The sequence below is a fragment of the Lathamus discolor genome, chromosome 3 (assembly GCF_037157495.1).
Source record: "Lathamus discolor isolate bLatDis1 chromosome 3, bLatDis1.hap1, whole genome shotgun sequence".
Taxonomy (NCBI): domain Eukaryota; kingdom Metazoa; phylum Chordata; class Aves; order Psittaciformes; family Psittacidae; genus Lathamus; species Lathamus discolor.
The window spans coordinates 126,941,094-126,964,651 of NC_088886.1; the positions used below are offsets into that span (position 1 = coordinate 126,941,094).

Sequence of the window (23,558 nt, forward strand, 5' to 3'; positions counted from 1 at the left end):
CTGCAGTAAAGATCCCACAGGCACAGACCAATAACAATACCACACCCTGGGGGAATTCTGCTCTTATCCCCAGACACAGTGAAGTGCTTTGAACAGAAGGCACAACCAGCTGGGCCTCATGCCTTGCATACAGAACCAAGACTTGCTTTGCCACATAAATGATACAATGACAACTGAGCCATCAATCTCTTTCCCCTTTGTCTGTCAAGGTTTATCACAGAGCATGCAGTGAGTGAGTGGATGACTGATAACTTGCAGCTTAAAAATAAAAGTACTGTGGCCATTAGATGTATGTTTTTTGCTCAAGGGAGAGATCCACCTTTACTTCTTATGCAAGAGAAGCACAAGTGTCTCTCACATAGCACATATTTCCTCCTACCAGAAATAACTCTAAGCAAAAAGTTGGCACTTTTTCTCAGCCTATTCAGAAGATACAGATCCAGGCTCGCTCTTTCTTGCACTGGTTCTAGCCTGAACAGTATTGATAAGCCATGGCCCTCATCCAAGAGAATTAAAGATGTCTCTCCAGCCTTGGACTGTTCTGCTGTGTCAAGACCTGTCCTGTGGAACAGAGCACAGTGGGCTCAGATCCATGCAGGATATATGAATAATCCACAGCTGATTTTCTGGTCAGGTATTTGAACCACGCATCTCCTCTAGAACAAAGTTAACACTATTTATTCAGCAACATTTAAAATAAAAATATAGATTTTCTTTTTAATGAACTTATTTTAATTAAAAATAAAATATTTCACTTGCATGTTGGGCACGCTCTGTGATTAACCCTGGATCAAGCTCTTCAGACATGAAAGAAATCACACCCTGACAAGAGAAATCTCTTGTTTTTCTGCTTTTAGACATATTTGTTATCCAGAAATTGTGACCATTGGACAAAAGAGCAAGCCATCAAGTGTGCATAGGGTGCATTTCCACCTATGAACTTGTAACTCGCACTGTCCCAGTATATTAGAGGACTTCACAAACACAACCAACCTCAAGCAACCAAACACTCTCACCACTGCTCTTAGATGAGGAGACAGATCCCCAGGAAGCAGACAAACCAGAAAATTTCTCAGGGACATTGCAAGGTTTTGCTTCCTCCAGAGGCACACAGGCTTTTCTGACAGAAGTTACTGGTCCTGCAACATCTGACCAAGCATGCCTAGGCCTTGGCCACCGAGAGATGCAGACTGATGATGGTGGGTCTGAACCAGTACAACAGAGACCATCCTGACTTCTGGTAGAACTAAACACATGAGAAGGAAATACCTAGCAAAATGTCACCAATTCATGACACTTCAGTGATCTTAGAAGTCCTTTTGAACCTAAATGATTCTATAAAAACAGTCAAGAGGTACAGGTGCACTTAAAACCTGGTCAGTAGGCAAATTCAGACCTCCCAAGGGGAAAGGACGGCTCCACATCCTTCTGCTTGCTTTACCTTTGCAATTTTGGTTTCATCCTTCTTCTTTGCAGTTTGCAGGGCTTCAAAGTGGTGTCTAGCACTGTCATAATCCACCAGCTTCCGCCCTCGCTTCGCTATACGAGACTAAAAAGGATAGAGAAAAGAATTGTGACAATCTTCCCCAGCAGCGAAAAACACAAAGCTTCTCAGGAAAATATCTTTTCCCTTCATCCAACTTCCAGAGAACCCCATGCTCTTACCCATGCAAGGATACTTGCTGGATACTCCACACAGGCTGCACAGAGAGGTGGCCCTGGGGGCCACTGTGGCAGCCACTATCCTAGAGGGAGCTCCTCAGGAGGAGAGCAGACCCAGCCACTGAAAGCAATAGGATCCAACCAACAGCAGGCCACTTTTCTGAGTGCAAGTAATGTTTTCAGGACTGTAGCTCCACTGCTTCCTAAGCCTCCCCATGTGCCTGCATCCTGCGGGCACCTGCTTCATCATTTTCAGGGCCTCATGAGGACTGCAGACAGACTCTAACTAACCAACTCACAGCCCTGGTTCAAATGGGCGCTCAAAAGGTTAAGTTCAACAAAAGAAGAAATTTCTTCTGCCAGCATAGCAAAGGCACTCATCGATGTGCTTAGTATACACCCAGGACAGCATTTTGGATCCTGCAACAGGAGGTCCAGACGTAAGTGACCGCAGCCATGGGCAGTGGTCCACTGTAACTTAGCTGTTAAGCAAGAGAAGTGCAAGGGGAAATCTGTAGCGCTGTGTCACTAATAGGCAAGACACAATGAAACCTTAACAAACACAAGGTAGGAGCCGACTGTGTACCAGGCTCGTGCTCACGAATGGAGTTCTGACAAGTCCACGGGTGAGAATCCAAAATAGACAGTTAGGCCTGTGGCCAGATCCTTCATTAGCCTTCATCTGAGATGCCTCTGGCTCTCTTCCCCAGCAGTTTCATCTTGGCGAGGCTCAGGCCCACTGGGCTGCCCTGTTTTAAGATCTACCCATTCCCCTTAGACCCTTGCCACCCCGACTTCCTACAAACACCCCTGACTATCTGAGTTGGAGCACAGGTCTTCCCAGCCTGACCCTAGCACATCCCAGCTCGAAGAGCCCTGTCCAGCATCAGCGATCAGCAGTCTAGAGACAGGCTGGAGAACTGGAGTGACATCAAATGGCAAGGAGCCAGGAGGGGTTTTAATTAACCACAGCACCCAGAGAAATTGAAAGTGCAAGATGAAGAATCAGCATTGGGATTTACTTGCAAAAGCAAAATCCTTTCTCCCTCCACTGCACTTGGCAGGGAGATGCGGTTTCTCTCCCTAGGCTTCTGCAGATAAGCTGCAAAACCACACTCAGAGCTGATCTCTGCCAGACCAGCTGGGACCAGTTTGCACGTCTCCCACACATGCTCCTCTGCACTTACAGCAAGCGCTGGTGCAGCTCTGTGTGAGTCACAGCAGATCTGCAGGATCTCAGCCACACGCACACCCAAACTGACTTCAAAGCGTTCAGCTCACTCTGAGAGAGGAATCACAAAGAAGCTGAGCCACTCCGCAATCAAGGTCCCTAGAAGACACCTCTCAGACATCATGCTGCCAGTCTGGCACTGAGACAGGATGTCAGAGAGGGACAGTCTCTGAGATGGCAGTTGGTGCATTTTACACTCACGTTAGATAAAACACATGGTCAGATCTGGGATTCAGGAGCTGGAATTTTTCCCTTAGATCAGACTGGTAGAGACAGATGGAGTTTTGCCCACCTCTGACACAGCAAACCTCCAGTTTCAGGTTTTCCTGCCACCCCACCAGGGAGTTGATTGAATGTCAGCCATCTCTCAAATAAGGTCACTCCTGCCCTTTTTTGCAGCCCCTAATCTTCTACGCCTCACCCTCGTATTCCTACTAGAGTACGTGGAAATGCTGCATGCAAGTCCTCCTGGAGTAACTGACCACACTGCCTGTGATGGCACGAATGGGACAGCCCGGTCCAGGAAGGCTGCAGGGTAGTTTCCATGTATGACTCAAGGATAGCTGCAGCCACCTACCACCATCTGATGGTAAAACCTGAACAACAGAGTTTGCTGCTTTGCAACAAATTCATCTTAACTGGAGCTTCCTTTAAATAAACAAACCAACCAACCACCCACCCACCCACCAGAAAGCACTTCTCCGCCCTCCCTTATATCTAAACCTACTGAAACAGGGTACCAGTTTCATTGCAAGAGAGAAAATAGCCAGTCCACAGCTATTCAGAACTTGGATTATGGTTTATCTTCTCTGGGCTTGCTACAGAGACCTGTATTCTTACTGTGTACTCTGCAACCTCAACCAAAAACTTACTCAAAAATATTACAGATGATGCAAGAGTCCTGCTCTAAGAAATTACAGATACTGACTTGCAAAGAAAGGATAAAATACTCTTTGCATTCCCATTTTTCAATAAAGATACTCTTTGTTGACCCCTCCTCACCCAACATTTAAAAATTATTTCCTTTAACTTATAGAAATTCCTTATTAAAGGAATGCTATGTTTTCACATTCCTGCTGTGAATCCCATTGCAATTATAAAAAAATTCAAAGTAATGTTTCCAGACACTCAAGTGAAGAAGAATTCAGACTATGTTTGAATTTAACAAAAAATACACACATGATCTAACTCATCACAGATTTGAATTATTCAGCCATTAACAAAAAACAGGCATTCGCAGAACTAAATCAAAATCATCTTTTCTCCATAAATCCTCTTTCAGTATCACAGAATTACAGGAAAAGCAGGAAATTTGCTTCTGTGGAAAAAAACAAACAAGTAAACAAACTACAAACTATTACCACAACAACAGAAAAACTCTTCAAATATTCTGTTAATCACATAAGAATGGGGTTTCCAACCTCAGGAACTCTAATTCCTCACATGAAGCCAAACTACACTTTTATACGACTGTGGCAACTTTCAACAACAGCACTTAAAAAGAGTTTCTACCAATTGAAGAAAATCTAAGCCACCTCTTGGTTTGAGTACTTCTGACTGCTCTGGGGTAAGGAGGATGATGGATCCAGCTGAATTAGCAATAAAAACATACTGACCTTTTTTAAGTCCTACCACTGAAAGTCCATTTTAAACAAATAGGCAACTGTCGTGAAATACACCTATATCTTATTGTAGGAACCGAGAGAAAGTCAAATTCTCAATTATTTTAGGAAGTGAAGGAGAAGTGAGTAGTGTTCTCTTTAAAACATGACTTAAAACTGTGCATAAAACTGCTTTAACTTCCCATTTTCTAGAGCATTATCTGAAGACTAAGAACATTAGTCATAATACGTTAGTGGCCCATTCAGAAGTCAGAAAGGATCCACAGGAGCTCAGTATTTAACACCTCAAGTTCTGGTGGAATTTGAGTTGTCCCAGCCTTGCACTCCTTTTAAAATATCACCATAAAGCCTCAGTGGGACCCAAGCAGAAATCATAAAGATATAGAATCATAGAATCATAGAATAGTTAGGGTTGGAAAGGACCTCAAGATCATCTAGTTCCAACCCCCCTGCCATGGACAGGGACATCTCACACTAAACCATCCCACACAAGGCTTCATCCAACCTGGCCTTGAACACCGCCAGGGATGGAGCACTCACAACCTCCCTGGGCAACCGATTCCAGTGTCTCACCACCCTAACAGGAAAGAATTTCCTCCTTATATCCAATTTAAACTTCCCCTGTTTAAGTTTTAACCCATTACCCCTTGTCCTGTCACTACAGTCCCTGACGAAGAGTTCCTCCCCAGCATCCCCATAGGCCCCCTTCAGATACTGGAAGGCTGTTATGAGGTCTCCACGCAGCCTTCTCTTCTCCAGGCTCAACAGCCCCAACTTCCTCAGCCTATCTTCATATGGGAGGTGCTCCACTGCCCTGATCATCCTCGTGGCCCTCCTCTAGACTTGTTCCAGCAATTCCATGTCCTTTTTATGTTGAGGACACCAGAACTGCACACAATACTCCAGGTGAGGTCTCACGGTTGGCTTTCTGGGCTGCGAGCGCACACTGAAGCCGGCTCATGTTCATTTTCTCATCGACCAGCACCCCCAAGTCCTTCTCCGCAGGGCCGCTCTGAATCTCATCTTTGCCCAACCTTTAGCTGTGCCTGGGATTGCTCTGACCCAGCTGTACGACCTTGCACTTGTCGTGGTTGAACTTCATAAGGTTGGCATCAGCCCACCTCACAAGCGTGTCAAGGTCCCTCTGGATGGCATCCCTTCCCTCCAGCGTATCAACCGGACCACACAGCTTGGTGTCATCGGCAAACTTGCGGAGGGCACACTCAATCCCACTGTCCATGTCAGCGATGAAGATGTTAAACAAGACTGGCCCCAACACCCATCCCTAAGGGACACCACTCGTTACTGGTCTCCAGCCGGACATCGAGCCATTGACCACAACTCTTTGTGTGCGGCCATCCAGCCAGTTCTTTATCCACCGAGTGGTCCATCCATCAAATTGATGTCTCTCCAATTTAGAGAGGATGTCGTGTGGGACAGTGTCAAACGCTTTGCACAAGTCCAGGTAGATGACATCAACTGCTTTACTCTTATCCACCAATTCTGTAGCCCCATCATAGAAGGCCACCAAATTGGTCAGGCAGGATTTCCCCTTAGTGAAGCCATGCTGGCTGTCACCAAGCACCTTGTTGTTTTTCATGTGCCTTAGCATGACTTCCAGGAGAATCCACTCCAAGATTTTGCCAGGCACAGAGGTGAGACTGACTGGTCTGTAATTCCCCGGGTCTTCCATTTTCCCCTTCTTGAAAATGGGGGTTATATTTCCCTTTTTCCAGTTGTCGGGAAGTTCACCTGACTGCCATGATTTTTCAAATACGATGGCCAGTGGCTTAGCAACTTCATTCGCCAGCTCCTTCAGGACCCGCGGATGGATTCCATCAGGTCCCACGGACTTGTGCGCGTTCAGATTTTTAAGATGGTCTCGAACCAGATCCTCTCCTACAGTGGGCCCAAGGTCTTCATTCTCACAGGCCCTGCAACTACTTTCTAAGACCTGGGTGGTGCAGTCAGAGCCTTTGCCAGTGAAGACCGAGGCAAAGAAGTCATTCAGAACCTCAGCCTTCTCCAAATCCTGTGTAGCCAGTTCTCCCAAAAGCTTCCTCAGGGGGCCTATTTTGTCCCTAGTCTGTTTTTTGTTTGCTACATACCTGTAGAATCCCTTCCTATTATCCTTAACATCCCTGGCTAAGTTAAATTCTAACTGGGCCTTAGCCTTCCTAACCTGGTCCCTAGCTTCCCAGACAACATCCTTGTATTTTTTCCAGGCCGCCTGTCCTTGCTTCCACCTTTTATAAGCCTCTTTTTTCCTTTGAATTTTCCTCAGCAGCTCCTTATCCATCCAAGGAGGTCTCCTGGCCCTCCTGCTGCACTTCCTTCTAGTTGGGATGCAGCACTCCTGAGCTTGTAGCAGGTGATCCTTGAATATCAACCAACAGTCTTGGGCCCCCCTGCCCTCCGGGGCTATATCCCATGGAACCTTACTAAGCAGGCTCCTGAAGAGGCCAAAGTCTGCTCTTTTGAAGTCCAGGGCAGTGAGCTTGCTACACGCTCTTCTCACTGTCCTGGGGATCTCAAATTCGACCATCTCGTGATCGCTGCACCCAAGGCTGCCCTGGAGTACCACATTCTCAACAAGCCCTTCCCTGTTGGTGAGCCCAAGGTCAAGCATGGCACCTCTCCTTGTCGGCTCCTCTATTACTTGCAGAAGGAAGTTGTCTTCCACACAATCGAGGAACCTCCTGGATTGCTTGTGCTGTGCAGTGCCATCGTTCCAACAGATGTCAGGGTGGTTGAAATCCCCCATGAGAACAAGGGCCATGAGAACATATTCAGCATGGAAAAAAGTGACACTCTGAGGTGACCCCATGCACAGCTGACAAGGCTGGTAAAATGTGATATGGACTTGAAGCAGTGCAGAAGTCCGAGTTTACAGCAAGCCTAAAAAGTGCATGAGCCTCTGCACTGCTAATTGAGGAACATGGCATCACACTAGAGGGAGCGATCAGCTTTACAGTCGTGAGCGGGTGGAAAGCAACAGCAAGCCTCTTTGCCCTTTCCCACTTCAGACTTCCAGGGGCAGAAGAGGCCGAAAAAATGAAGCATGAACAAGGAGTCCCAGAAGGCCGGAACACTGCTGTTCAGGGCTCATTTTACAAGCCTGTGACCTGCCCCGCTTTGATACAGCACAGGCCTCCTGAAGCAACAAATATTGACGAACGTTTTAAGAGACATGTGGTGGGGAAAGGGTTGTTTTCACTGGGATGTAGCCAAGCTGATACTTTCCATATGGTGATATCATTACTAGTGTTTCCATATGGTGAAGACATTTCCTGCATAACCTTCTCAAAATGAATGGAGAGAAGATAACTGTGGGTGAAGGGAAGCTCATAGGACATCACTCAAACCCAGGTCAAAAAGATGTCTATCCAGCATTCCCCCCTCCCTGTAAAAAGCTAGTTATATGCACAGCAAGACTTCAGGGAACACACAGAAATCTGCCTTCCACACCAGCCTCTACTTATAAAGCACACTTGTCACTAATTGCTTACTCCATGCTTTGTGCTTACAAGGAAACTAAAAAAAGACAAAGCATCAAAAAGAGAGACTGAGCTTTTGAGTTATTGCTGACACTGCCTTCCAGCACTCTGATACAATAGGGAATTTTACGAATCCTCCTGTTCGGCACTTTCGTTTTCTTTTCAGCATCCTTCCCCTGGATTCTTCGCACTCATTTTATGCCCAAAATGAAAACATAACATATTCATTCACATGACCCAGTGCCATGGAGATCTTGGCTGCTCTAAAAGGAGAGCTTGCAGCAGCACAGCACAAACATCCACCTAAAGAAGATGGGGACGCAAGAAATTCTAATGAGGTTTCACCTGCTGTGACTCTCTAGATCAAAACATTTAAAGATAAACTTACTTTAATATCAGGAAATTGGCCAAGGTACGTATCCATAGTCAGGAGCGCCTGATCCACCAGCTTCTGATGGAAATCTGTCCAGAGGAGATCATTGTTCTGAAAAACAAAAGTAGTAAAATAGTTATTAAGAAAACAACATTTCTATTTTAATTCTTGAGTGCTACAGTCAACAATTTCAGTCCCCCAGAGCTCTTAAGAAATAGCCATTTAAAAAACCAAGGACCAGAGAAGTTGGTTGAAAACAGAGGTCATGCCAGAAATGTAAAAACAGAGAAAAAAGCCTGATGATGCTAATTCAGGTGACCTCTCCTAAGGACACAGCATCCTCCATGAACCTTCCTTTTGAAGACCTGTCTTTTCACCCTAGTGCTAGCTCAAGCCCATACAATGGAAGGCACCATTTTGCTTTTCAATACAACAGAGTTTTTTGGAGGATAATGAACAATTAACAGAGAGCTAATCTAGCAGTCTTCAACCCTCACACCACTTCCTCCACAGCCCAATGGAGGTCACGTTCAAGGCTTGCACCCTAAACTGTGCAGCTTTATCCTTCATTTTATCTCAGGCACAGTAACTTCCCATCAACACCTCGTAGTAGCTGGAAATTTCCCCCCCTTCCGTTTTTTCACTGGAACAAAGGTTTGTGGCTAAACCATTTAGGAAAAATCCCCATCTTATAAGGGATTTTGTTGTTGTTGTTTGGTTGGGATCTTTTGGTAGGGTGGGTTGTTTGTTGGGTTTTTGTTTTGGTTTGGTTTTTTGGTGTGAGGGTTGGGTTTTTTTGTCATAATAACACTTTTCTCCTGCCTGTCTTTACCTGAAAGAGAGAAAAACAACCAGTGTGTGCATGGGATGGAGGGGATGTGAGGGATGCAGACCCTCAGAGCAGCTCCATTCTCAGGACTCATGCTCCCTTTGACGTCTCTGACTCAAATTCTCTGAAGGGACAGTCTCTCATGAGGCAACGCAGTGGCTCCGGAAGAAACAAGGCCAACAGAGAATGTGAAGCCAAACCAGCTGAATTACAACTCTATTATTTATTGTAACAGCACTTCCTAATGGAAAGTTTCCCTGTTAATGCAAGAATTGACCTGGAAACATTCAGGTTTCGTTTGATTTATCTGCTTTGAAGTCAGTATTTCCTGAGCAAGATGCAGATGTTATTTCAGGTGATATTTTCTGCAGGGTAAAGCAGGGGAAGGAGAGAATCTTTCTCCTGCTCTCCTCACTATTCCTTCCCCACTGCTCCAATGCCATAGACAGCTGCAGATGAACCCAGTCCTGCAGCCTCATGGCAGATGGATCCACAGAGTTGAACTGCCACAGCTGCTGCTCAGCAGAACAGCTGAGCAAGAGCAGGGGGTGCCTGCCTCCTGATGCACCCACCACACACACATGCCAAAGGGGATCCAAGCTGTCACATGACAGCCTGTCCCCTAAGCACCACAGAAAATACCTGGGCAAGTTGGACAGGCATCACCTCACCAGGGGATGAGAACAGCAAGGTGGGGTGACATGAGGCTCAGCCAAACAAGGTGGCAACTAAAATATGGCAGCTGGTGGTACTGCTGTGAGAGGGAAATTGTTGCAGCTACACAATGGCTGTTCTGACCAGGCTTTGGCCATAGATTTAGCTTTCCCCTTCTCCTGCACAGAGCATAAACAATACATCCAGTTGACCCTACTGACTCTCTCTTGGCATCCTGTATCCCTGTCCATCCACTCTAAGGGGAACAAATTGCTAATGGGTGTGAGCATACAGCTCTGCGTAGCATTCAAGCATCTGGGAACAGGGTCTTACACAGACAAAAATATAGGCCACATCCCTTCAGCTTTCCCTTCTTCCCAATGCTGAGCTTATCTTTCCAGTTCTTTTCAAAGTCGAATGCCTGAAAAAATGTGGTGCACAGGCACATCTTCCATAACTCATCTCCACTGACAGACCAAGCCTGGTAATTCCACATCCTGGACACAGTCTTACCTCTGCTATTTTATTCGTGTCATCTCTCCCAGGCCAATCTGGTTCATAAACTTCCTGCAGACACTCTGTCAGCTTCTTGGAGGCCTCATGCATAGCTAGAGAAGAAGAGGGAACTGCTTCAGAAACAAGGAAATAATGTGCTCCACAGTGTGTTTAACCATCACCCTGAGGAACTGGGACACAAGAGATTATAACAAATGTTAAGCTCTTCCTTACAGAGTGTCTGACCCTTGACAACACAGAGATGGAAGGTAACGAGAGAGAGAAAGGAACCAAGGATGCAGTCACATCAAATCCTTTGTGTTCATCCTCCCCTAGCAGAAGAGATATCACAGTCTATCTGGTAAGACAGCACCACATGTTTGGCATCAAAGCACAACCCCATTCCACCCATTCCATCCCAGGAGGCCCTTAAGGATTCTGAAAGATCACCCACCCTGACAAGGCTGACCTTTCCTACAACTTACACCCGAGGAAACACCAGGAAGGGGACAGCTGCAGAAACCTCACTGCATAGATAAGCACTAGAGCAGAAACAATCCTCTGCTACACAGACCTTACCTTTCACGGAAGCCAAGTAAGTTCGGAGGTCCTTCTGCAGCCTCGTGCCTTCAGACTGTGAATATAAGGAGAAGACCATCAGTTATTCTCTCAGATAAAGACAGTGTAAGAAGGAGTCAAGCATTAATAAATTAATTGCAGATGGGCCACATATGAGCCCTAAGACCACATGAACACAAATGTTAACAGGGAGACCCACACAGCCATCTGACTTGGTAAGCCTATAGTAAGTGACCTGCAGGCCTGTTTGACCAACAATAAAGCTGTGATTTGCAATTCCCAGCAGAGCCACCTTCAGTGTTTTGATTTCAAACACGCAACTTGAGACAGTCCTAAGGGCAACACTTAGTTTATAAGCAAAGGGCCAGTGGGTCTATGCAACAAATGTAACTGAAGGGAGTCTGCAGGATATAGAAGATACAATTGATTTATTTTGTACTGGTTTGGGAGCAGTTTAGCTCACCACTGTTTCCTGCCAGACTGCAATCCAAAATCCCAGTGCAAAGTGGGTACAAGGGACCTGTGACCTGCCCAAACATCCCATCTAAACTGTCCTGTACAACAAGGCTTGCAAATACAGAGTTAATAATCTTTTTCTTTAGTTTCGCTGTGGAGGTGGCCTCCCGGCAGCAGATCCCACTCACTAGTAAACAAAGGATTAAAACCAGAAGCTGGGCTGAGTTTTGCCACCTTCAGACGACAGCCAAATACAGTACAAGAGCCCAGATTAGTAAAGGTCATGGAGATCTTACTTAGCAAAGTTGGTTCAGGCATGCACGTGTATATGCCCTCCCCGTATGATTCCTCTCCTGCACTAGGATAAGCATTCTCAGGCTCAACTCCCCTCTACCTTGCCATATGTCATTGACAGTGGTGCAAAGGAGGCAGGGAAATACTCCCAAATCCAGACAGTGACATCATACAAACAGAAATGAAAGGAAGAGAAAAGCAAGGCTTCAGAAGTTGACCAACACTACCACAGAGCATATCAAAGCAACATAAGGAGCAAATATTGAGGACAACTTCTGGAGTATGCAAGAAGTACAGAAAAAAAATTTGAGGGACAAAGACCGCTTATAAAAAGGTTTCTCTAACCCTGCGGGATCTTACTATATCCTCACTATCCCCCAAATTAGCTGTAAAAACAAGAATGCAGAAAAACGACAACTATACCTTACACCTTCCTCACAGCCTTCTGTCATTCCTCCTCCTCTTTCCCGGTTTGTGTCCCACTGGGAAGGGGGAAGGGGGCAGTATAATGAATTTTGACAGCTAAAGATAACTCCAGAGACAGAGAGCTCACAGGATGCCTCTGACAGCTGCCTCAGAGTTAACTAGCTTCAAAAGCAGATGTTTCCTATCAGCCCTCCCCAACACTCAGGCACCTCTTGCCTCAACTGAGCTCATGTTGTTATCCCTTGTGCTGTCAGTGCAGCTGTGCTCTCTAAGCAGAGGCTAAATCTGACCAGCTGTTGAAGTGGCAGTGCTACCATAGCTTTGTGGAAAAATCCATCTGCTTTCAATGCTATGGTTCAATTTGTTTTCCTTGCCTCGAAAGCTCTGGATGAGTTCACATTTGTTCTTTTCCTATTGCCCTGAACAAAGCAAACAAGGGACGGGAAAGAGCTGGCCATTTTTGTAAAAGAAAACCAAACTTCTAGTCTGGAGGCGCATTGGGAATTGATCCAGAAAGAGTACAAGAGGAAAGGAATAATGGCCACATCTGCTGTGAAAAACCTAGGAGTTCTTAAAACACAGAGGAAACAAAAAAAAAAGGGAAATAGGGAAATATAACCCCCATTTTCAAAGGGAAAATGGAAGACCCTGAGAACTACAGACCAGTCAGTCTCACCTCCATGCCTGGCAAAATCTTGGAGCAGGTTCTCCTGGATAGCATGCTAAGGCACATGAAAAACAACGAGGTGCTTGGGGACAGCCAGCATGGCTTCACTAAGGGGAAATCCTGCTTGACCAATTTGGTGGCCTTCTATGATGGGGCTACAGAATTGATGGATAAGGGTAAAGCAGTTGATGTCATCTACCTGGACTTGTGCAAAGCGTTTGACACTGTCCCACACGACATCCTTCTCTCTAAATTGGAGAGATATCACTTTGATGGATGGACCACTCGGTGGATAAAGAACTGGCTGGATGGCCAAAAGCAAAGAGTTGTGGTCAATGGCTCGATGTCCGGCTGGAGACCGGTAACGAGTGGTGTCCCTCAGGGATGGGTGTTGGGACCAGTCTTGTTCAACATCTTCGTTGCTGACATGGACAGTGGGATTGAGTGCGCCCTCAGCAAGTTTGCCGATGACACCAAGCTGTGTGGTCCGGTTGATACGCTGGAGGGAAGGGATGCCATCCAGAGGGACCTTGACACACTTGTGAGGTGGGCTGATGCCAACCTCATGAAGTTCAACCATGACAAATGCAAGGTCGTACAGCTGGGTCAGAGCAATCCCAGGCACAGCTAAAGGTTGGGCAGAGAAGAGATTCAGAGCAGCCCTGTGGAGAAGGACTTGGGGGTGCTGGTCAATGAGAAAATGAACATGAGCCGGCAGTGTGTGCTCGCAGCCCAGAAAACCAACCGTATCCTGGGCTGCACCAAAAGGAGTGTGACCAGCAGGTCCAAGGACGTGATCCTGCCCCTCTACTCTGCTCTCGTGAGACTTCACTTGGAGTATTGTGTGCAGTTCTGGTGTCCTCAACAGAAAAAGGACATGGGACTGTTGGAACAAGTCCAAAGGAGGACCACGAGGATGATCAGGGGACTGGAGCACCTCCCGTATGAAGACAGGCTGAGGAAGTTGGGGCTGTTGAGCCTGGAGAAGAGAAGGCTGCGTGGAGACCTCATAACAGCCTTCCAGTATCTGAAGGGGGCCTATGGGGATGCTGGGGAGGGACTCTTTGTCAGGGACTGTAGTGACAGGACAAGGGGTAACGGGTTAAAACTTAAACAGGGGAAGTTTAGATTGGATATAAGGAGGAAATTCTTTCCTGTTAGGGTGGTGAGGCACCAGAAGGCACCAGAGGTTGCCGGGGGGAGTTGTGAATGCTCCATCCCTGGAAGTGCTCAAGGCCAGGTTGGACAAAGCCTTGTGTGGGATGGTTTAGTGTGAGGTGTCCCTGTCCATGGCAGGGGGGTTGAAACTAGATGATCTTAAGGTCCTTTCCAACCCTAACTATTCTATGATTCTAAATGGCTTAAGTTGAATGTGGACACCTGGGCAGATGAGACTTTCCTAACAGTTCAGTCAGAAACCAGCAGGGAAGAGACACTGGAGTAATCAAAGAGCACACACACAAGGGACCATCAGGGAGGTTGAGCTTACAAGCAGCAGTTCAATCAAGCTGTAGTATGTGTTTGCTTGTGCCCAACGCAGGAAGTAAGAAAATCTTAGAGGAAAGCAGTGCTGTGTGCCTAGAATTGATCCATGGTAGAAACCACAGACTGGAACTGGCAAGAAATGTCAGAACACAACAGAAAATGGCAACTGCTTTCTCTCTGTGCATGCAGCACCTGCTTTCTTCAAGCAGACTCTAGCAAGCTGTCAAGGACAGCCACAGTTCTGCATAACCACCTCTCACAGTGCAGTTAGATTCAGTCAATGTATAGTAGGACAGCTTTCAACACCCTTGGGTACACATTTAAGTGATGCTTCCTAAACTCAAAGGTAAAAAGTAGAAAGTTGAATTGGAATCTGCATAATTAAACCACTTCCTAGTTATTGAAGAGTTTAAGAGTGTGAAGAAGGAAGTTACAGAGGTATGGTTAAGTGTAAAGATCTAATAGCACAGAAACTTTTAAACTGCAAGAACATAAAGAAGAAATCGTGTATGTGTGTGTTTGTATCAAAGTAACAAAACTCCATAAAAAGAAAGTAAAAACAGGACAAAAAAGTAAGATCAGTGACGATTCTGAACCCCAGATTAATTTCTCATTCCTGCACTAATAAACTGACTTAAAACTTTCACACAGGAACAATCATATTGTGTCTTGATGTAAAAATGACCACAATAAGTTAATTAAACACACAAGTGTCATCTTGTTTGAGCAGATATTGCTATGCTTGCAATCACAGTGTAATTCAACCCTGTGAGCCTATAACACAACCAGGTATAATATGAAGGTCAATATGTACACGAAGATGCATATTTAAAAATAGAAGTGCCATGCTTGGGAGGCTGGAAGAGCTCTCTCTAAAGACCTAATGAACCAGCTATTACTTATAGCTCTATGAAAGAAAAATACAAAAGTGGTTTGGTATCTTTTTGTGCTTTCTTGTTTTGTTGGAGGGTTGTTTTTTAAAATACCTTTCAGGTAGCCCTATCTAAGTATGTGATTCTTCTGTAGAGCTGTTTTTTGATAGTAGATGGGTTTCCTAAAACCCATTTTCCTCCCAGTCTTCAAAAGAAATTCTTTCATCCTAATATTAGACTGCAACCCCTTCTTTACACAACCTCCCTGGTTTTGTAGTCCTTTGTAGAAGGATTTTTATCATCAGGAGGGATGTTTTACACCTGAGAGGGGCAGAAACAGGTAAGTCTCCAGTCAGCACAATGTCAAAGTTATTAAGACACAAAGTGTGAACAACTGGTGAGAAGTTCCCATCCTGGAGTACCAGGCAAACTATTAAACCTGTTTTGCTATATAGGGCTGCAATGGAAACTGCTAGGGGTAAGGGTTCTTGTCTACAAAGAAAGTCACTCTGAGTTACTGACTGTAACTCTCCATGGCCAAACCTACACTGCAAGAGCAAAGATTAAGTTCACATTACTTGCCCTGCAGGCTAAGACTGTGCTGAACACTGTGGGGTAGAGGCAGAGATGGGTCCAGCCCATGCCAGCAGCAGCTTGCATCTCATGCATCTCATGTGAAACACTGTAAACTAAGCCAGAACTTCCACACATAAGCATGACAGCTCATGAACGGTATCAGAACCCAGCTGCTCTGTCAGGCTGAAACTCAACACAGTGCCAGGTGTAAGGGCTGCCACCACCCTCCCACTCCCTGTCTCTCCAGTGAGTATTTCAAATGCAGGGGAAGAGAAGCCCAAGCCTAGCACACCTCATGCAAGGGGCTGTGTTGCAGCTGTGCAGCAGGCCTCTTGCTCCCAGGTCTACAAGGACAACTTCCAGGAAAAGTTTTTGCGCAGATGCCTGAACACAAGTGACACTGGGAAAGGGAAGGAGGGGGGAAGCCTTCACATGAACTTTTTGGGAGGTTAATTGTGAAAGAGAATCAATCCGTCATGAGGGAGTAATATGGGGCCCAGTTGTGCTGTTTGTCAAGCCTTCAAGAGACATGGGTGAGCCCTATAGCCCTGCAGAAGCATGGTTATGTCCAGCTCATTTGCCACACAAGAAATTCATCTGTCTGAGCTAAAAACCTCCTACCATTCAGGGCCATCAGAGTGGTGCTCTTACATGAACCTGAATGGATAGAGGTGGGAAGCGCAATGCTCTCCCTTACGTCAACTCAAACACCAGGGAGGAGAACCACACGGTGTCTTGTTTGAAAACAAATAAGTGATTTTTAGACCTACTCTCCATTCATTGACAGCCCACACATGGGAACATGTATTGAAGTGGTCCCAGCATAGCCATTAGTCAGAGAAGCCTCTAATCAGACACTGAACAAGGCCACTGCCTGGTCACACCACAGCCAGTTCCACAGGAGAGCTGCTCTGTCTGAAGGCTGCAGCAACAGATCAGCTTTCCTCCAGGCTTACATTTCCCACAGGAGCAGACTATACGAGGAAAGGCCATAGAAATTTCACACAAAGCTGTACTACACACACACAAAAACAAGTGTATATATATGGGCGTACAGCTGATATTTTTGTGTGTGTGTGTGTGTCCAGTCTGCTTGGCATCATAACAAATCCTCACCCCTGGATATCCTAATGATCCAGCTAACTCACATTTATGATTTGCCCTGTAGAACAGGTATTGTTCACATTAATATTAGGAACAGGGAAACTGAGGGCCAAAGCAAAACCAACAGACCCCAAGCAGCAAATGCAGAGCAGCCTCCAGCTCCTTTGATAAATTATATGGAGAATTTAATTCATGACCTGCCCCTGCAAGATGGGAGAAGAAATTAAGCTGCAAGGGTAGTGCTTCTTTCACAGGCTTCTTGGTGCACCACTAGAACTCACGGCTTTGGAAACTGAAAAGCTATCCCAGACAGCCAGATCAAGAAGTTTGGATTTTTAGCTTTTCAGTGTCTTTCCCTTAAAAAAGTCATTTCCCTATTGTCAACACTTAAAAATTATATGGAAAAGTCACACCTGGTAATGTCATGTCATCAGAAACGAGCCAAACTGTATTCCTCTGTGTACAAGACAGTATCACTGGTGGACGTGCTATAGAGATGTTGCATGAACTTCTGGAGGAACAGCTATTATTGCTGCCAAGAGAACGAGCACTAGTCTCCAGGAATCTGCAGTCAGCTCTGGTTAGACGTAAGTCAGACTGAAAGATTTTCATTATATTCAGCTGTGGCAAATCCCTTCTCAGCTGGTTTTGTGACACATAACCACATCTGCTGAGTCTTAACAGACATGGTGCAGCTGCTGCTAACAGCTCAGAAAGAGGTCCTAAATATGCGAAGGGGCATAAAGGAGCTAAAAGATTTCTTCAGCACCAACAGGGTTTTGGTGTGGCACACATTTCCTGCCATAAAACAGAAGCAACACTTCCCCTAACACCAAGCACAAAGGTGCAAATCCCTTGAGGTAACTGATGTTCCCCCCTCCTCTGGGGGGCTGAAAGCTCCAGATTAAAAATAAATAAATAATTAAAAAAAACAACAAAAGACACACAGTTCAAGATACAAACCTACTGCTGTTTCTGTAGGAGGGTGGGGGGAAATTGCTACACTGTTAAAGTATTTTTGTATGCTAAATACAGGGTCGAAGCAGACATGCCAAGAATAATGACTCAGGCCTGACAGTGATTGTGCAAGGATGGTGGGGAAGTCAGATTTAGATCTTAGCCACGGAAGGATGTCCCTTTTCACCATTTACTTACTTTGCCTCTTTTGCCCTCCATTGCACCTAGGAAACCAAAACTGCCTTGTTCCATTTTAATTTTTATGTCTAATCTCTTTCCCATCCTATCTATCCTTCAGAGACGCAATGTTGCTCTTATATCTCACTTCCAGCCCAGCGGGAAAAATTACATTACAAAGCATCTGCTGACTGAAGGAAGTGTTCCAGTTGAGCTATTTCTTTTCCTAAACTTGAGTCTAGAGCAAGTATTCAGCATACAGTCTCACTGACTCCATGACAGGAACACTGGAAGACACAGTGTAACTCCTCATAAGTGAACAACTATGAGCTGTGGGTCACTTCAGCAGGCCTAAGGCATCATTTAATTTAATGGCCTTTAATTGCATATTGCAGCAGATGACTGGAAGCTAATACTGAAGCCCAGGGTGTAATTACATATAGCTAATTATCTTACCAGCTGTTTATTGAAGTTCTGCACGCACTGTTCAAACTGTTCATCTTTTGTTTCATCTGCTTTCCCAAGCTTCTGAAGGACCTGCAGAAGAGAGGAGAAAGGAGACTTCAAACACAGATCTAGCAAAGCAGAGATAAACAAAACCCTTTGCAAGCTTCTGCTCACCAGGCTGGAAGAAGTTAAGAAGTATCCCTTATTCCACACTCAGAATTTCTGAAATATTTCTCCACACAGTCATAGCTGGGAAAAGGACATACAGGCGAATCAGGATGGACTCAGATCTCTTCTTCTTTGCTGTACCAAAGAGCATGACTGATGTTTGTCCTTCACTGGTCTAATGCTTTTTGCAGAGAAGGCAATAGCAACCCAAGTTGTTCATCTCCTGGACCAGCAAGAAACAAACCACATCACAACGCCTTTTGTTGTGAAGCTACACTTATCCTGATTTAACACTAGTTTCTGGTCCAGATAGGGTGGGGTTTTTTACTCCCAGAACAGCTGAACTGTCCTCAAAACCAGAAAGCCAGGCAGAGACCTCCTTAGATAAAGAAGGTGGCTGGAGCAGTGCAAGCCCAACCTTCTTTTCACCTTTTCTCACTATGCTCATGGTTGGCAGGAGCTGGCTGTTGAGAGCAACAAAGGACCTTACACCATGAATATACATGACAGAGTCTAAGCGTCATGCTTGAGAGTGTCAGCAGCCAGTCCTGTTTCTCTCACCACCTCCCTGCACAGCACAGCTCCCCACAGACTGCAAAAAAGTCCTTATCAGACTACTTCCCTTATCACCCTCCTCTCTTAATGACCTCTTCATGCAGTTAAGTGGATTGCTCCCAGGCTTTGAACAAAGACGCATTTCATTTTCTGGGAAGCAAAATTAAATGTGTCCCATCACCAGAAGGCTGGGCAAACTGCAGCTGTGGAGGGGGGCTGCAGTTATTTGTCAAGTCCCAAGCAAATCCAGCAGCAGGAAGACAAGGATGTAAACTATAGCTGGTTATGCTCGATTACAACATCTTTGTTATTCAAAAATAAAACCTGACCACACCAAAGAAATAATTGGAACTATTATATGTATTGGAACTAAGCCAATCATTTAGTCCAACTGCCAATGCATCTACTGGTCCACTTTCACCTTTTTACACTGCCAAGGCGGAGGACATTTGTATTATGTCTGTTTGGCTAATCTTGGTTCCCTTCTCCACTACTAAGCACAGATATTCCCAGCTCATGCATGACCACAATAACTGACTCTAGTGCTAGGCACTATAAATCAGTACAGTCATTCAGCACCCAACTCACAAGTCCCCTTATTTAGGCTGGGATTTAATGTCGAGGAGGAAACAACCGTTTTTCATTCTCCTTCTGGTCAACAGCCTCTCTTCACCTACAGGAATCACTAAGGTATTCAAAATGTTAGTAAAAGGAGGGAAAAGGACACATGCAGATGCAGACTGCACTCTGCCACCAAGGGCTGTACCAAAAACCTCCAGAGTTAGAAGCACAAATTCCTACAGCTGAAGTGACAGCAACAAATACTGCAGCTACAGGCACCTAACTTGGTTGTCTACACAGCCGGGCATAGACAGCATGAATATTCCCTTCTTCCTCTCAAACCCTTGGCACATAAGAGCTTGTTGGAGAGCAGAAGAAGCAACACTGTTTGGACACGTAGAGTCCTGTACACCAGCCACTGGTACCTCATTTGCTCCTCTGCTTCAGTGAAGGAGAATGCATGCCACAGCAACAGTGCTGCTAAGGTTACACATGGCATGCCAGCAGGAGAGAAGCATTCAGTATGGCCTCATCTTTCTCATCTGATGGTGAACCTCTTTCAGAAAGGACACTGCTAAAAGGCCCTGTGTTCAGCTGTACTCCCGTAACCTACCAGATCTATTGAGCATGGGTTTCCCACCTGCTGGGTGACTTCCTAGATGTCCAAAGAGCCATCACTGATAACAGTAAAGTATGCAAGCTGCAAATTCCAAAGAAGAGATATGTTCCCAGTGTGCAGATCAACAGAATTATTAGGGATATAAAGGAGCTTTTTATGGGGCAAGGCATCTGTCTGTCTAGCCAAGAGACTGATGCTTTCAGGCCTGGAGGGGAGGGAAGGAGACCGGTTAACTGTGAGTAATCTGGAGTATGTCGCTGAGGACAAAGGTTTAGAACAGCCCCAGTGCTTCCTGGTATAAAACACTGAGCAGCACCCATAAACTATTCATTGTGGCAGCTACATGCCTGCTTTCCACATGTCCAAGAAGCTATCTGCAGTTCCACTGCTCCTTGGAGGGGTACGCACACTGAGTTTGGGGTCACCCAGCCAGCTGGGAAGATCTTGTTCCACTATGCCAAGGTGCTACAACACAGCAGAGAGACATCAGCCCTAGGCTGCAGCAGGGCAGGGGTCATCTCATACCGCTCTCCCTCAAAACCAGATCTGCCCCATACAAACAGCCCGGGGTCAAACCCTAAGCCATTTGAGCAGCATAAAACAATGGCTCCACAAGACTGGCCCTCAAGCCTGCCCTCAGCTCTCCCATCAAAGACCCACCAGGCAAACTGTACTAACAAATCCCTCTGGACCCCCCTAAATCAGCCACGGTTGGAGCAGATGGCCCTGGGTGTGCTGCTGACTGTGGACATGTCTGTGCTCACTGCTAATAACTGGTGAGCTCACAGGACAACTCCCCTCCCCAGGCTGGTAAGTGCCGTCATAGGTCAGGCTATTCCGAGTGAGCCAAGGCTGCTCCCTCCCTCCCCCTGTGACAGCCTTTAATCCTCCAACTCACTGCAAAGCCAGATCAAGTTCAGATGGAAACTTCAGGCTCTTTGATAGCTATTAATGGAGCAGATTTACCAGGGTAGGAGTCAGGAACCAGCCACAGCTCCCAAATCTCAGGGCGGATCAGAGATGGTGTGACCTGTCAGCTGCTGTCTGGATGCAAACCACACCAGGCAGCAGACATGGATCTGGCATTTAAAAGATTAAGAAGCAACCATGGCTAGGCTCCTTGGTCTGCCCTTGACCTGAGAAGTCCTGGCCCTGCATAAGGATAGCAACCATTTCAAGATGGTGCAAGCTAGGATGAAGGAGAGAATACTTTGCATGATTCCCACAAAACATCCTGTGGGGATGCACTGCTGTGGGTTCCAGTCTTGGTTCACTACAGATTCACTATGACAGGATGGGGTTATCACACCAACCAATGTTTTTGGCTTCAGTCACTGGACACCATTTTCCAGTGTTGCTCAGAAACCAGATCACTCCCAACAGTCAGCTGGATCTGCAGGTGTTCCTTATTTCTCATAAACTAGAGCCACAGGCAACTGATCAGCTACTGCAGCATCTCCAAACAGACCCAAATTCCACCCATGGAGCCTCAGTTTTCCCTGCATTTGAATAAAAGCAAGAAGAAATAAAGAGTTTCAGGTTTGACTGAAGTTTTAAAAGCACTTTAAAGATCCTAGGAGGCAAGATGCTATTAACAAGTAAATTATCACATTCTTTCTCATATCACCTGTGTATCTGTAATCTGCTCTGGCAGGCAGAACTATCTGCAGTAAACTTTTAACTACCGTACCTGGAGAATTGAGATAACAGAAGTGACAAAGAAATCTGGAAATCTTCTGTATGAAGATCTGGCAATCTGCTAGCAACAGTCAGAGAAGTAAAGACATGCAATAGCCTTTAAAACCAGCAACTTTTCCTAGTAGCATGGAAAGTTTGCTTATCAAAATTGAAGCTGCATTTTTTTCTCAAAGACAAGACCATAACATTCACAGGATGACTGAGCATTACTTAAATACCACGGCTTCATAGGACTCAAAAGGGAGCATCTTATCTGGATGCAGTTTGTCTGCATCTGGAAGCATTTTATCTGGCTCTTTTTCCAGGTGTACAGGACGAAGCATTCCTGAAGGGCAAACCCCTCTACTGCTTAACATAGGGCCTCTGGTGCTCTGCTTTAAACACTAGGAATGAAGGAAACCAAGATCTGGGTATCAGCCTTGTGACCACCAAACCCTCTGGTGCAGAGCAGCAGTCACCATGAACGACACTTACTAGCTATGCAGCAGCAGCTAGCACCAAGAAGCATTATCAGACTAAGTAGAATGCAGTTCTGCTTTGCTTTAAAAAGCAACTGTAACAGATTCACATTTATACTTTCTAACAGAGAAATATACACCAGCTGTTTAATGCATCCACAGTTCTTATGCAGCACTTTCCCTCATGCTCTTTGAAAATGTCAGTGCCACAACAGAAGCCATGAAAACCCAAATATTCTCTCTCAGCACACCCCATGTGTGACCCATTACGTGAACCATTATGTGAACCAATAACCTAATAAAACATTGTTTTTCATGGCATATGGGTCACCCATGCCAAAGACCAGTTTAGAGAATGCAAGTGATGAGTAGAAAGGCAAAAATAAATGTAGTTTTAGGATCCCAAACAGAACAAAGTCTGCATCTGAAATACCTGAATTCAGGGTGGTCCAGCCCCAATGAAGAAGCAGGCATTAAGCCCACAGCCAAAGAGCCTGCAGCCCTACAGGTCCACACTCCCCACTCTATCAGAGAAGGGGTTGCAGTTACATCTTTACCAGTATGGGCTCAATGGTTCTAAATCATTCCATCCCCTGACATCTCCACCCCTCATAAATGACACCTCTGACTTCTGCTGTATCTGCCAACTCCAGTGCATAATCTCCAACTACCAACTGGGCACAGAGCCAGTAAGTGCTGTGACTAATTTTGAACTGCAACAAATTGGCATGTGCCAATGGGTCAATTAGCAACAGAACAAATAAACCTTTAATCTCAGGCGGCTGCCTGTTCTTCCATGAAAGACATTGTACTTGGAAGAGGGGGAGAAGAAAACAGTGTCCAAGTCAGACAGAAAGCACAAAGCCACATAACTTAAGGTACAAACAAAGGGAGTTTCATAAGCTTTTTTCAGCCCTGTTACCTCTCCAACCAAATTAAATGTGATTTGCTCAGTGAAGTAGATTTGTGCTCATGAAATAATTTGGGTCTTGCACTCAGAATCAGGGAGAAAAGCAAGAGCAGCAGTGGGAGTCCTGCACCCTTTCCACCCTCCCTGGGACGAGGGCACGTCCTCCTGCCCTTCGTGCCTGCCTCT

The 23,558-nt window shown here is 45.6% G+C and overlaps 1 protein-coding gene across 7 annotated transcripts in view; it reads right to left on the bottom strand.

The window, feature by feature from the left end:
- Positions 1-23,558, bottom strand: part of BIN1 (bridging integrator 1) — a 104,161-nt gene that overhangs the window by 42,104 nt on the left and 38,499 nt on the right. For all 7 annotated transcript variants that reach the window (XM_065671528.1, XM_065671526.1, XM_065671524.1 and 4 more), the window contains exons 2-6: positions 18,413-18,493; positions 10,943-10,997; positions 10,382-10,476; positions 8,401-8,496; positions 1,442-1,549 (exon numbers count right to left, since the gene is read on the bottom strand). In XM_065671528.1, coding sequence (XP_065527600.1) covers positions 1,442-1,549; positions 8,401-8,496; positions 10,382-10,476; positions 10,943-10,997; positions 18,413-18,493 — 435 coding nt within the window. The remainder of the gene's footprint in view (positions 1-1,441; positions 1,550-8,400; positions 8,497-10,381; positions 10,477-10,942; positions 10,998-18,412; positions 18,494-23,558) is intronic.